Source organism: Bos grunniens, chromosome 1 (assembly GCF_055505025.1).
Source record: "Bos grunniens cultivar Pamir isolate PY7600 chromosome 1, Bosgru_T2T1.0, whole genome shotgun sequence".
Taxonomy (NCBI): Eukaryota; Metazoa; Chordata; class Mammalia; order Artiodactyla; family Bovidae; genus Bos; species Bos grunniens.
The window spans coordinates 114,911,082-114,922,234 of record NC_141165.1 but is presented as its reverse complement, the minus strand read 5'-3'; the positions used below and the strand labels follow the sequence as shown (position 1 = coordinate 114,922,234).

Here is an 11,153-nt window from a genome sequence, read left to right as displayed (position 1 = left end):
TCTGAAGTTTCCTTAATTTTCCATTATCACCTAGTAAAATACCAAGTGACTTTCATCTTTCCTAACCCACGCTTCCAGCTTCCCTGATAGCTCAGTTGGTAAAGAATCTGCCTGCAATGCAGGAAACCCTGGTTTGATTCTTGGGTCAGGAAGATCCGCTGGAGAAGGGATAGGCTACCCACTCCAGTATTCTTGGGCTTCCCTTGTAGTTCAGCTTGTAAAGAATCTGCTGCAATGCAGGAGACCCTGGTTCTATTCCTGGATCAGGAAGATGCCCCTGGAGAAGGGAAAGGCTACCCACTCCAGTATTCTGGCCTGGAGAATTCCATGGACTGTATAGTCCCTAGGGTGGCAAAGAGTCAGATGACTGAGCAACTTTCACTAGCCCATTCTTCGTATATCATGTGTCACCAAGTCCCAGTAACTCTATACTGTGATTTATTTTGATCTGTTTCTTTGCCTTCTCAAAACTCCCAATGTCATATCACATATGAACAAAAAACTTCAGATACATTTAAATCACTTGGGGAGCATTTATAAAATGCATATTATTAGATGCCATTTATGACGTGCATGGCATTGAATTCAGTTGTTAAACCAGGCCCTTGTAACATTTTTACTTCTGATGCTGCATCCATGACTAAAACACGGAATTTCTCTACCTTAGCAGTTTTCCCATAAATTTGCCTCATGTTCAGAATGTCTTTCCTCTATTCTACATCTGCTCACTCCCATATACATTCTGAGATACAATAGGTGGTTGGTCAAAAAGTTTGTTTGGGTTTTTCCATAAGACCACACAGAACAATTGAGCAAAATTTGTGGCCAGCGTGATAGTTGGTTTTTTCCAGCACAATAATTTCCACCAAAAACTTTTCATGTATTTCAATAAGAGTAAATAAAATAAAGTGTATGTTTGTATTTGTATTATCTTCCTGAAATTTTCTTTTTAATGACTGGTGACTGTCCTTTTTCCATCTACTGCACTGTATTTCAGAGGCCATCTATAAAGGATATGGAAACAAAAAATGCAACAGAGCTGACAGAGTTTGTTCTCACAGGACTTACGTATGAACCAGTATGGCAAGTCCCCCTGTTCCTGCTGTTCTTGCTGATATACCTCATCACTATCATGGGAAACCTTGGTCTGATTGCTCTCATCTGGAATGACCCTCATCTTCAAATTCCCATGTACTTATTCCTAGGGAATTTGGCCTTAGTGGATATTTGGTTATCCTCCACAGTGACTCCCAAGATGCTGGTCAACATTATCAACCAGAATAAGAGGATATCTCTCTCTGAATGCATGGTGCAATTTTTTTCGTTTGTAGTTAGTGCGACTACGGAATGTTTTCTGCTGGCGATGATGTCGTATGATCGTTATCTAGCCATATGCAACCCACTACTTTATCCAGCGATTATGACTCATAGACAATGCATGGGAATGTTAGTTTCATCATTTGTTGGTGGCCTTTTTCATGCCTTAATTCATACGGGCTTTTTATTCAGATTAACCTTTTGTAATGACAACATAATACATCACTTTTATTGTGACATCATGCCCTTGTTTAAAATTTCTTGCACTGACCCTTCTATTAACGTTCTGATGATATTTATTTTCTCTGGTTCAATACAGGTGTTCACCATTCTTATTGTTCTTATCTCTTATACACTAGTTCTCTTCACAATTTTAAAAAAGAAGTCTGCACAAGGCATAAGGAAGGCCTTCTCCACTTGTGGGGCCCACCTTCTATCTGTCTCTTTATACTATGGCCCTCTTCTTTTTATGTATGTGCGCCCTGGATCCACACAAGCAGATGATCAGGATATGATGGACTCTCTGTTTTACACTGTCATAATTCCTTTCCTAAATCCCATTATCTACAGCCTGAGAAATAAAAAAGTCATATATTCACTGCTAAAAATATTAAAAAGAAACATTTAGATTTAATACTAATATGTGTTCTCTTATATAAAAACAATATAAAATTATGTAGATTAAATGTTTAATTGTGTTTAATGTTCAAAGTTTTTTGCATTCATAACTGTTCTATTATTTTAATGACTTAAGATTTTAGTACCTAATAAGTGATTTTAAATATTTGTATATATTATTTAAACACACAGGAAATTTTAATCAAATATTCATATCATACTAAAATAAACAGAAATGAAAATATTTTACATGCTTGCATATTCTTCATTGTGGTTTTATAACTGTATTTACTAAACATATGTTAAGCACTAAAATTGTGCTTTAACTCTGAAAAGAACTCAAATATGAGGCCTTTGATCATAATCAACCATATAGTCTGGAGACTCATATTACATGTAACTCCACATAGTAAGCATGTTGTGTTTGAGTGAACAGAGGTAGATCCCAGGAACGCTGCTGACCATCAAAAGGTCTTCTATTCTACTTTATTTAGGACATGGTGAGCTCACTTCTTGTGTATTCAACTCTCATTGGACACAGAAGAATAAACACAATGGGAAAGCAATGAAGAAAACATGAGAAAGGATTCAAGGATTTTGACCTGACCTTCACCACTGAAGGATTCTCTTAACTCAGCCTGCTTCTATGAGGACCAAAAAGGAGTGTTGCCTCTCACTGTCCATAATGCTTTCTAAGGCCCCTTCTAGCTATACTTCTTATTGTGTAGTCTGAAAAGCTTCACTGTGTCAGAAAGCTAATAGTTTAGATTGAGGACCTATTTTGAAATGGGCATAGGGAATAAATAACTGGCAGAATAGGAAGTAAATGGTTTCAATCTTGGAAATCTGCCAAATGGCACAGTGGTAAGGAATCTGCCTGCCAATGCAGGAGGCACAAGACATGCGGGTTTGATCCCTGGGCCAGGGAGATCCCCTAGAGGAGGAAATGGCAACCCCCTCCAGTATTCCTACCTGGAAGATTCCATGAACAGAGGAGCCAGGTGGAACAGTCCACAGGGTCACAAAGAGTCAGACAAAATGAGCACACAAGTGCAAACTACTGTAGGGACTGAATGTCAGTTTTCCCCCAAATTCATATGTTGAAGCACCAACCCCTTAATATGGTGGTATTAGAGTAGACTCTTTGGCAGGTAATTAGTCTTAGATGAAATCATAAGATCATGAACTCCTTGTTTCAAAATTCAGGCTTAAATTGAAGAAAATAGGGAAAACCACTAAACCAATCAGGTATGACCTAAATGAAATCTCTTATGATTATACAGTAGAATGAGAAACAGATTTCAGGGATTAGATTTGATAGACAGAGTGCCTGAAAAAATATGGACAAAGGTCCATGACATTGTACAGGAAGCAGTGATCAAGATCATTCCCAAGGAAAATGAAACGCAAAAAGGCAAAATGGTTGTCTGAAGAGGCCTTACAAATAGCTGAGAAAAGAAGAGAAGTTAAAGGCAAAGGAGAAAAGGAAAGATATACCCATTTTATTGTAGAGTTCCAAAGAATAGCAAGGAGAGATAAGAAAGCCTCCTCAGTGATCAATGCAAAGAAATAGAGGAAAACAACAGAATGGGAAAGACCAGAGATCTCTTCAAGAAAATTAGAGATACTGAGGGAACATTTCATGCAAAGATGGGCTCAATAAAAGACAGAAATGGTATGGACCTAACAGAAGCAAAAGATATTAAGAAGAGGTGGCAAGAATACACAGAAGAACTATACAGAAAAGATCTTCATGACCCAGATAACCACGATGGTCTGATAAGTCATTTAGAGCAAACATCCTGGAATGTGAAATCAAGTGGGCTTTAGGAAACATCACTATGAATAAAGCTAGTGGAGGCGATGGAATTCGTTAAGCTACTTCAAATCCTAAATGATGATGCTGTGAAAGTGCTGCACTCAATATGCCCACAAATTTGGAAAACTCAGCATTGGCCACAGGACTGGAAAATGTCACATTTCATTCCAATTCCAAAGAGGGGCAATGCCAAAAAATGTTCAAACTATCATACAACTACACTCATCTCACACGCTAGGAAAGTAATGCTCAAAATTCTCCAAGCTGGGCTTGAATAGTACATGAACCATGAACTTCCAGATGTTCAAGTGGATTTAGAAAAAGCATAAGAATAAGAGATCAAATTACCAACATCTGTTGGATCATAGGAAAAGCAAGAGAATTCCAGAAAAAAACATCTCCTTCTGCTTCATTGACTATGCTGAAGCCTTTGACTGTATATGGATCACAACAAACTGTGGAAAATTCTGAAAGAGATGGGAATACCAGACCACCTTACTTGCCTCCTGAGAAAGCTGCATGCAGGTCAAGAAGCAACAGTTAGAACTGGACATGGAACAACAGACTAGTTCCAAATTGGGAAAGGAGTACATCAAGGCTGTATGTTGTCACCCTGCTTATTTAACTTATATGCAGAGTACACCATGCAGAATGCCAGACTGGATGAAGCACATACTGGAATCAAGATTGTCAGGAGAAATATCAATATCCTCGGATATGCAGATGACACCACCCTTATGGCAGAGAGTGAAGAACTAAAGAGCCACTTGATGAAAGTGAAAGAGGAGAGTGAAAAAGTTGGCTTAAAATTCAACATTCAGGAAACTAAGATCATGGCATCTGGTCCCATAAATTCATGGCAAATAGATGGGGAAATAGAAACAGTGAGAGACTTTATTTTGGGGGGCTCCAAAATCACTGCAGATGGTGACTGCAGCCATGAAATTAAAAGACGCTTGCTCCCTGGAAGAAAAGCTATGACAAACCTAGACAGCATATTAAAAAGCAGAGACATAACTTTACCAACAAAGGTCCGTCTAGTCAAGGCTATGGTTTTTCCAATAGTCATGTATGGATGTGAGAGTTGGACTGTGAAGAAGGCTGAGCGCTGAAGAATAGATGCTTTTGAACTGTGGTGTTGGAGAAGACTCTTGAGAGTCCCTTGGACTGCAAAGAGATCCAACCTGTCAATCCTAAAGGAAATCAGTCTTGAATATTCTTTGGTAGGACTGATGCTGAAGCTGAAACTCCAATACTTTGGCCACCTGATGCGAAGAACTGACTTCTTGGAAAAGACTCTGATGCTGGGAAAGATTGAAGGCAGGAGAAGAGGATGACAGAGGATGACATGGTTTGATGGCATCACTGACTTGATGGACATGAGTTTGAGCAAGCTCTGGGATTTGGTGCTGGACAGGGAAGCCTGGTGTGCTGCGATTCATGGGGTTGTAAAGAGTCAGACACGACTGAGTGACTGAACTGACTAATTAAGGTCATAAAGATAAGGCTTTTCATGATGGGATTAGTCCCCTTACACGAAAAGAGAGAGACAAGAGAGCTAGGTTTCTCTTCAGGTGTACTCAGCTAGGAAAGGCCATATGAGAAGGCAGCTGTTTGCCAGCCAGAAAGCAAGTTCTCACCAGTACAGTGTTTGTTGGACCCTTGGACTCAGACTTCCAAACCTCAGAATGTAAAAAATAAATGTCTGTGTTATAAGGCTAAAAATCTATGATATTTGATTATAGCAGTGTGAGTTAATAAAAAACCCCACTACTTGGCCACAGCAATCAGAGCAGAAAAAGAAATAAAAGGAATCCAAATTGGAAAAGAAGAAGTAAAACTCTCACTCTTTGCAGATGACATGATCCTCTACATAGAAAACCCTAAAGACTCCACCAGAAAATTACTAGAACTAATCAATGAATATAGTAAAGTTGCAGGATATAAAATCAACACACAGAAATCCCTTGCATTCCTATACACTAATAATGAGAAAATAGAAAGAGAAATTAAGGAAACAATTCCATTTACCATTGCAATGAGAAGAATAAAATACTTAGGAATATATGTATCTAAAGAAACTAAAGACCTATATATAGAAAACTATAAAACACTGATGAAAGAAAACAAAGAGGACACTAATAGATGGAGAAATATACCATGTTCACGGATTGGAAGAATCAGTATAATGAAAATGAGTATACTACCCAAAGCAATTTATAGATTCAATGCAATCCCTATCAAGCTACCAACGGTATTCTTCACAGAGCTAGAACAAATAATTTCACAATTTGTATGGAAATACAAAAAACCTCGAATAGCCAAAGCTATCTTCAGAAAGAAGAATGGAACTGGAGGAATCAACCTGCCTGACTTCAGGCTCTATTACAAAGCCACAGTCATCAAGACAGTATGGTACTGGCACAAAGACAGAAATATAGATCAATGGAACAGAATAGGAAGCCCAGAGATAAACCCAGGTACCTATGGACACCTTATCTTTGACAAAGGAAGCAGGAATATACAATGGATTAAAGACAATCTCTTTAACAAGTGGTGCTTGGAAATCTGGTCAACCACTTGTAAAAGAATGAAACTAGAACACTTTCTAACACCATACACAAAAATAAACTCAAAATGGATTAAAGATCTCAACGTAAGACCAGAAACTATAAAACTCCTAGAGGAGAACATAGGCAAAACACTCTCCAACATACATCACAGCAGGAACTTCTATGACCCACCTCCCAGAATATTGGAAATAAAAGCAAAAATAAACAAATGGGACCTAATTAAACTTAAAAGCTTCTGCACAACAAAGGAGACTATAAGCAAGGGGAAAAGACAGTCTTCAGAATGGGAGAAAATAGTAGCAAATGAAGCAACTGACAGACAACTAATCTCAAAAATATACAAGCAACTCCTACACCTCAATTCCAGAAAAATAAATGACCCAATCAAAAAATGGGCCAAAGAACTAAATAGACAGAATGATTTCTATAACATCTATTTTTAAAACTAATGTTAAAATACTGTTAAATTTTATACTAATTTGATTTGGTTTACAAAATGCCAGTATAGACAGTTGAAAATGGAAAACAAACACTGAATAATCTATTTTATTATTATAAGTAAAATCTAGATGAGCAAAATAGATCTACGACTATACTGAACTCTTTAATGGTACATAATTATATGATTAGAGTAATTATAATGATTCCATAGGATATGTTTTGGTGAACTAGAACATTAAACAAATAAATGTGAGTTTACAGAATCATAATGCTTTCTCTGTAAGAAATCCTTCTGATAATTTTGCTCAAAATATATATTCCATTAACTTAACTATATTCTCTGATTGATTTTTAAGTTAAATCACTGAAATAGTAAACTCTCTCTCCTTTAACCCAATTCTGACAGCAATTTCTTTGGAAATTAATTTCATTGAAATATAATTTCATACATATTTATGAAATTGATTGTATACATATATATACACACAAAGATTGTAGGTATGTGTGTGTGTGTGCATGTATATGTATATATGTATATAAAACTGTATGCAGAAAGTGTTTCCTAAGTGCTCTTTCAAATTTATGACTTAAGTACCCATGCATTAAATTGAAATTTTTTGTTTGTTGAATTGTTTAAAATTTTATAGAAGGAAGCACATTCAAACAAATATACATTTAGCAAGTGGAGCTGTTACCATTGTTTATTTACATTGCCTGTATTAATATTCCAGGCTGGGGGTTAAATTTTTTTCTGTAAAACTGGTAGGGGAATAAATGCTCTCAATTAAATTCATCAGGATTTCTAGAGAATGTCAGCTCTCTGTGACAACAAAGACTCTAAGTAGAGTTAGCATATTTATTAACAAAAGAAATTTATAAAGTAAATTTTCTTGTCAAATAAGTGAATTAATATATTTCTGGTTTGACATGTTCATAACTAGCTACATAATATGGTTCAAATGATTGTGAAATATATGAATACTTATAATTACTATTCAGTTCAGTTCAGTCGCTTAGTTGTGTCTGACTCTTTGTGACCCCATGAACCGCAGCACGCCAGGCCTCCCTGTCCATCACCAACTCCTGGAGTCCACTCAAACCCATGTCCATTGTGTCGGTGATGCCATCCAACCATCTCATCCAGGATGTCTGGCTCTGGGTGAGTGATCACACCATCGTGATTATCCGGGTCATGAAGATCTTTTTTGTACAGTTCTTCTGTGTATTCTTACCACCTCTTCTTAATATCTTCTGCTTCTGTTAGGTCCATACCATTTCTGTCCTTTATTGAGCCCATCTTTGCATGAAATGTTCCCTTGGTTTCTCTAATTTTCTGGAAGAGATCTCTAGTCTTTCCCATTCTATTATTAGCTACCTTAACGATTCCCAAGTCATTATTTCTCTTATGCTCCTGTGGAATAATAATGCTTAGTATATATCACCTGGATGGTCAGAGGATGCTCCTTGCAAATACTTGCCACCACATCTGAGTTTTAAATCTCAATATTTGATGACTTTCTACCTGGTAATCAAGTGACTCTTATGATTTTCTCTCTTTTATTAACCACCTCTTTATATTTAATATGTCTGCAAGTGCTAGTGGTTCTACATTCTGATTTACTTTGAACTATCTGTTTGAATTCCTCATCACCCCAATGTCAAAGCACACATGGAATAAGATTTCTGCATATATTTTCATCACCTAGGAAACAATAAAATGACTAGATAACATTCATGACCTAAAGAATCAACGTTGATAATAATACCTCAGGATCTATTTTGTACCACTCCCTCTCCCAGACACTTCTAATGTGTAATCTGTTGTAAGAATCACTGGTCAATAGTCATAACTTCCAGATTAGTACTTCTGACACCAGGCTACATCCCCTGAAGTTTACTTTATTCAACCAGTTATTTAACTTTAAAAATAACTGAGGATGCTTCTCCATGTTTTAAAAATTTTCAGTTTGTCTATTCCTTAAAGAATAAAATTCAATAAAGTTTCATTAGTACTCAATTTATTTTATAATCAGGCCCTTTTAACATCTTAATTTTGACACTATATCCATGCCCTAAACACGTTTCTTCCATCTCGTTTAATAATCCCCCATAAATTTGATCATGTTCAGAATGTCTTTCTCTTATTCTATATCCATTCATACCTGTACATATTTTGAACTGAAATAATTACATTATTCCAATAAAATTATTTCTGCAAATACTTTTCAAGTATTTGGTAAGCGTAAATAAAATAAAGGGCATTCAGGCTTGGTATATGGCTCTATTCAAAGCTCAACATTCAGAAAACGAAGATCATTGCATCTGGTCCCATCACTTCATGGCAAATAGATGGGGAAATAGTGGAAACAGTGTCAGACTTTATTTTTTGGGGGCTCCAAAATCACTGCAGATGGTGACTGCAGCCATGAAATTAAAAGATGCTTACTCCTTGGAAGAAAAGTTATAACCAACCTAGATAGCATATTGAAAAGCAGAGACATTACTTTGCCAACAAATGTCCATCTAGTCAAGGCTATGGATTTTCCAGTGATCATGTATAAATGTGAGAGTTGGACTGTGAAGAAAGCTGAGCGCCGAAGAATTGATGCTTTTGAACTGTGGTGTTGGAGAAGACTCTTGAGAGTCCCTTGGACTGCAAGGAGATGCAACCGATCCATACTAAAAGAGAACAGCCCTGGGTGTTCTTTGGAAGGAATGATGCTAAAGCTGAAACTCCAGTACTTTGGCTACCTCATGCGAAGAGTTGACTCATTAGAAAAGACTCTGATGCTGGGAGGGATTGGGGGCAGGAGGAAAAGGGGACGACAGAGGATGAGATGGCTGGATGGCATCACCAACTCGATGGATGTGAGTTTGAGTGAACTCCGGGAGATGGTGATGGACAGGAGGCCTGGTGTGCTGCGATTCATGGGGTCGCAAAGAGTCAGACACGACTGAGCGACTGAACTGAACTGAACTGAACTGAACCAAATTTCCTTTTTAAAATTCTTGAGAAATGTTTTCTCCATTTACTGCATTTTATTTCAGATGCAATCTATTAATGATATGGAAACAAAAGATGCAACAGAGCTAACAGAGTTCATTGTCACAGGACTTACACATCAACCAGAGTGGCAAGTGCCCCTGTTTCTGTTGTTGTTGATAATATACCTCATCACCATCGTGGGAAACCTTGGTCTAATTGCTCTCATTTACAATGACCCTAAACTTTACATCTCCATGTACTTATTCCTAGGGAACCTGGCATTTGTGGATACTTGGTTATCCTCCACAGTGACCCCCAAGATGCTGCTCAACTTCTTTGCATGAACAAAATGATCTCTCTTCCTGAACGTAAGATACAGTTTTTTTCCTTTGTAATCTGTGTAACTACGGAATGTTTTCTGTTGGCAACTATGGCATATGATCGTTATGTGGCCATATGCAAACCACTAATTTATCCAATAATCATGACCAACAGACTATGCATTTGGCTGTTAGTTTTGTCATATTTTGGTGGCCTCCTTCATGCCATACTTCATAATGTTTTTTTTTTTCACTCAGATTAACCTTCTACAATTCCAACACAGTACATCACTTTTACTGTGACATTATACCACTGTTTAAGATTTCTTGTACTGACCCTTCCATTAACATTCCGATAGTATTCATTTTTGCTGGGTCAATACAGCCATTCACCATTTCCATTGTTCTTATCTCTTATGCTCTAGTTCTCTGTACAGTTTTGAAAAAGAAGTCTTTACAAGGCATAAGGAAGGCCTTCTCCACCTGTGGAGCCACCTCCTATCTGTCTCTTTATACTATGGGCCTCTTCTCTTCATGTTATGTGCTCCATGGATCTTTACAAGAAAATGATCAAGGTATGATAGACTGCCTATTTTACACTGTCATCATTCCTTTCTTACATCCAATTATCTACAGCCTCAGAAATAAGAAAGTCATAAGTTCACTGGCAAAAATGTTCAACAGAAATGCTTAAAACTCATATTAATATCCATCCTCTTGCTAAAATAGTCATATAGTTGTGGAGATCTGATGTTGCTATTTGTAGTTTTGTGTATAAGTTTGTTCCTCTTATAACTATCCTAGAATTTTAATGACTCACTAAGGTGGGATTTCTGGAGAAGGCAATGGCACCCCACTCCAGTACTCTTGCCTGGAAAATCCCATGGACGGAGAAGCCTGGTAGGCTGCAGTCCATGGGGTCGCGAAGAGTCGGACATGACTGAGTGACTTCACTTTCACCTTTCACTTTCATGCATTGGAGAAGGAAATGGCAACCCACTCCAGTGTTCTTGCCTGGAGAATATCAGGGACGGGGAAGCCTGATGGGCTGCTGTCTATGGGGTTGCACAGAGTCGGAC

General features: G+C 37.5%; 1 protein-coding gene and 1 pseudogene across 1 annotated transcript; both read left to right on the top strand.

Annotated features, from left to right (window-relative positions):
- Positions 1 to 994: 994 nt before the first annotated feature.
- LOC147380130 (olfactory receptor 5H8-like) lies at positions 995 to 1,951 on the top strand. Its single transcript, XM_086410822.1, has one exon. The coding sequence runs from the start codon at positions 1,016 to 1,018 to the stop codon at positions 1,943 to 1,945; it is 930 nt and encodes a 309-aa protein (XP_086266948.1). The 5' UTR covers positions 995 to 1,015; the 3' UTR covers positions 1,946 to 1,951.
- A 7,883-nt stretch (positions 1,952 to 9,834) lies between these two features.
- Positions 9,835 to 10,768, top strand: LOC147380129 (olfactory receptor 5H2-like; annotated as a pseudogene).
- The last annotated feature ends 385 nt before the right edge of the window (positions 10,769 to 11,153 follow it).

Excerpts from the sequence above, each read along its gene's own strand:
- LOC147380130 (XM_086410822.1), top strand. The coding sequence starts at position 1,016 with ATGGAAACAAAAAATGCAACAGAGCTGACAGAGTTTGTTCTCACAGGA.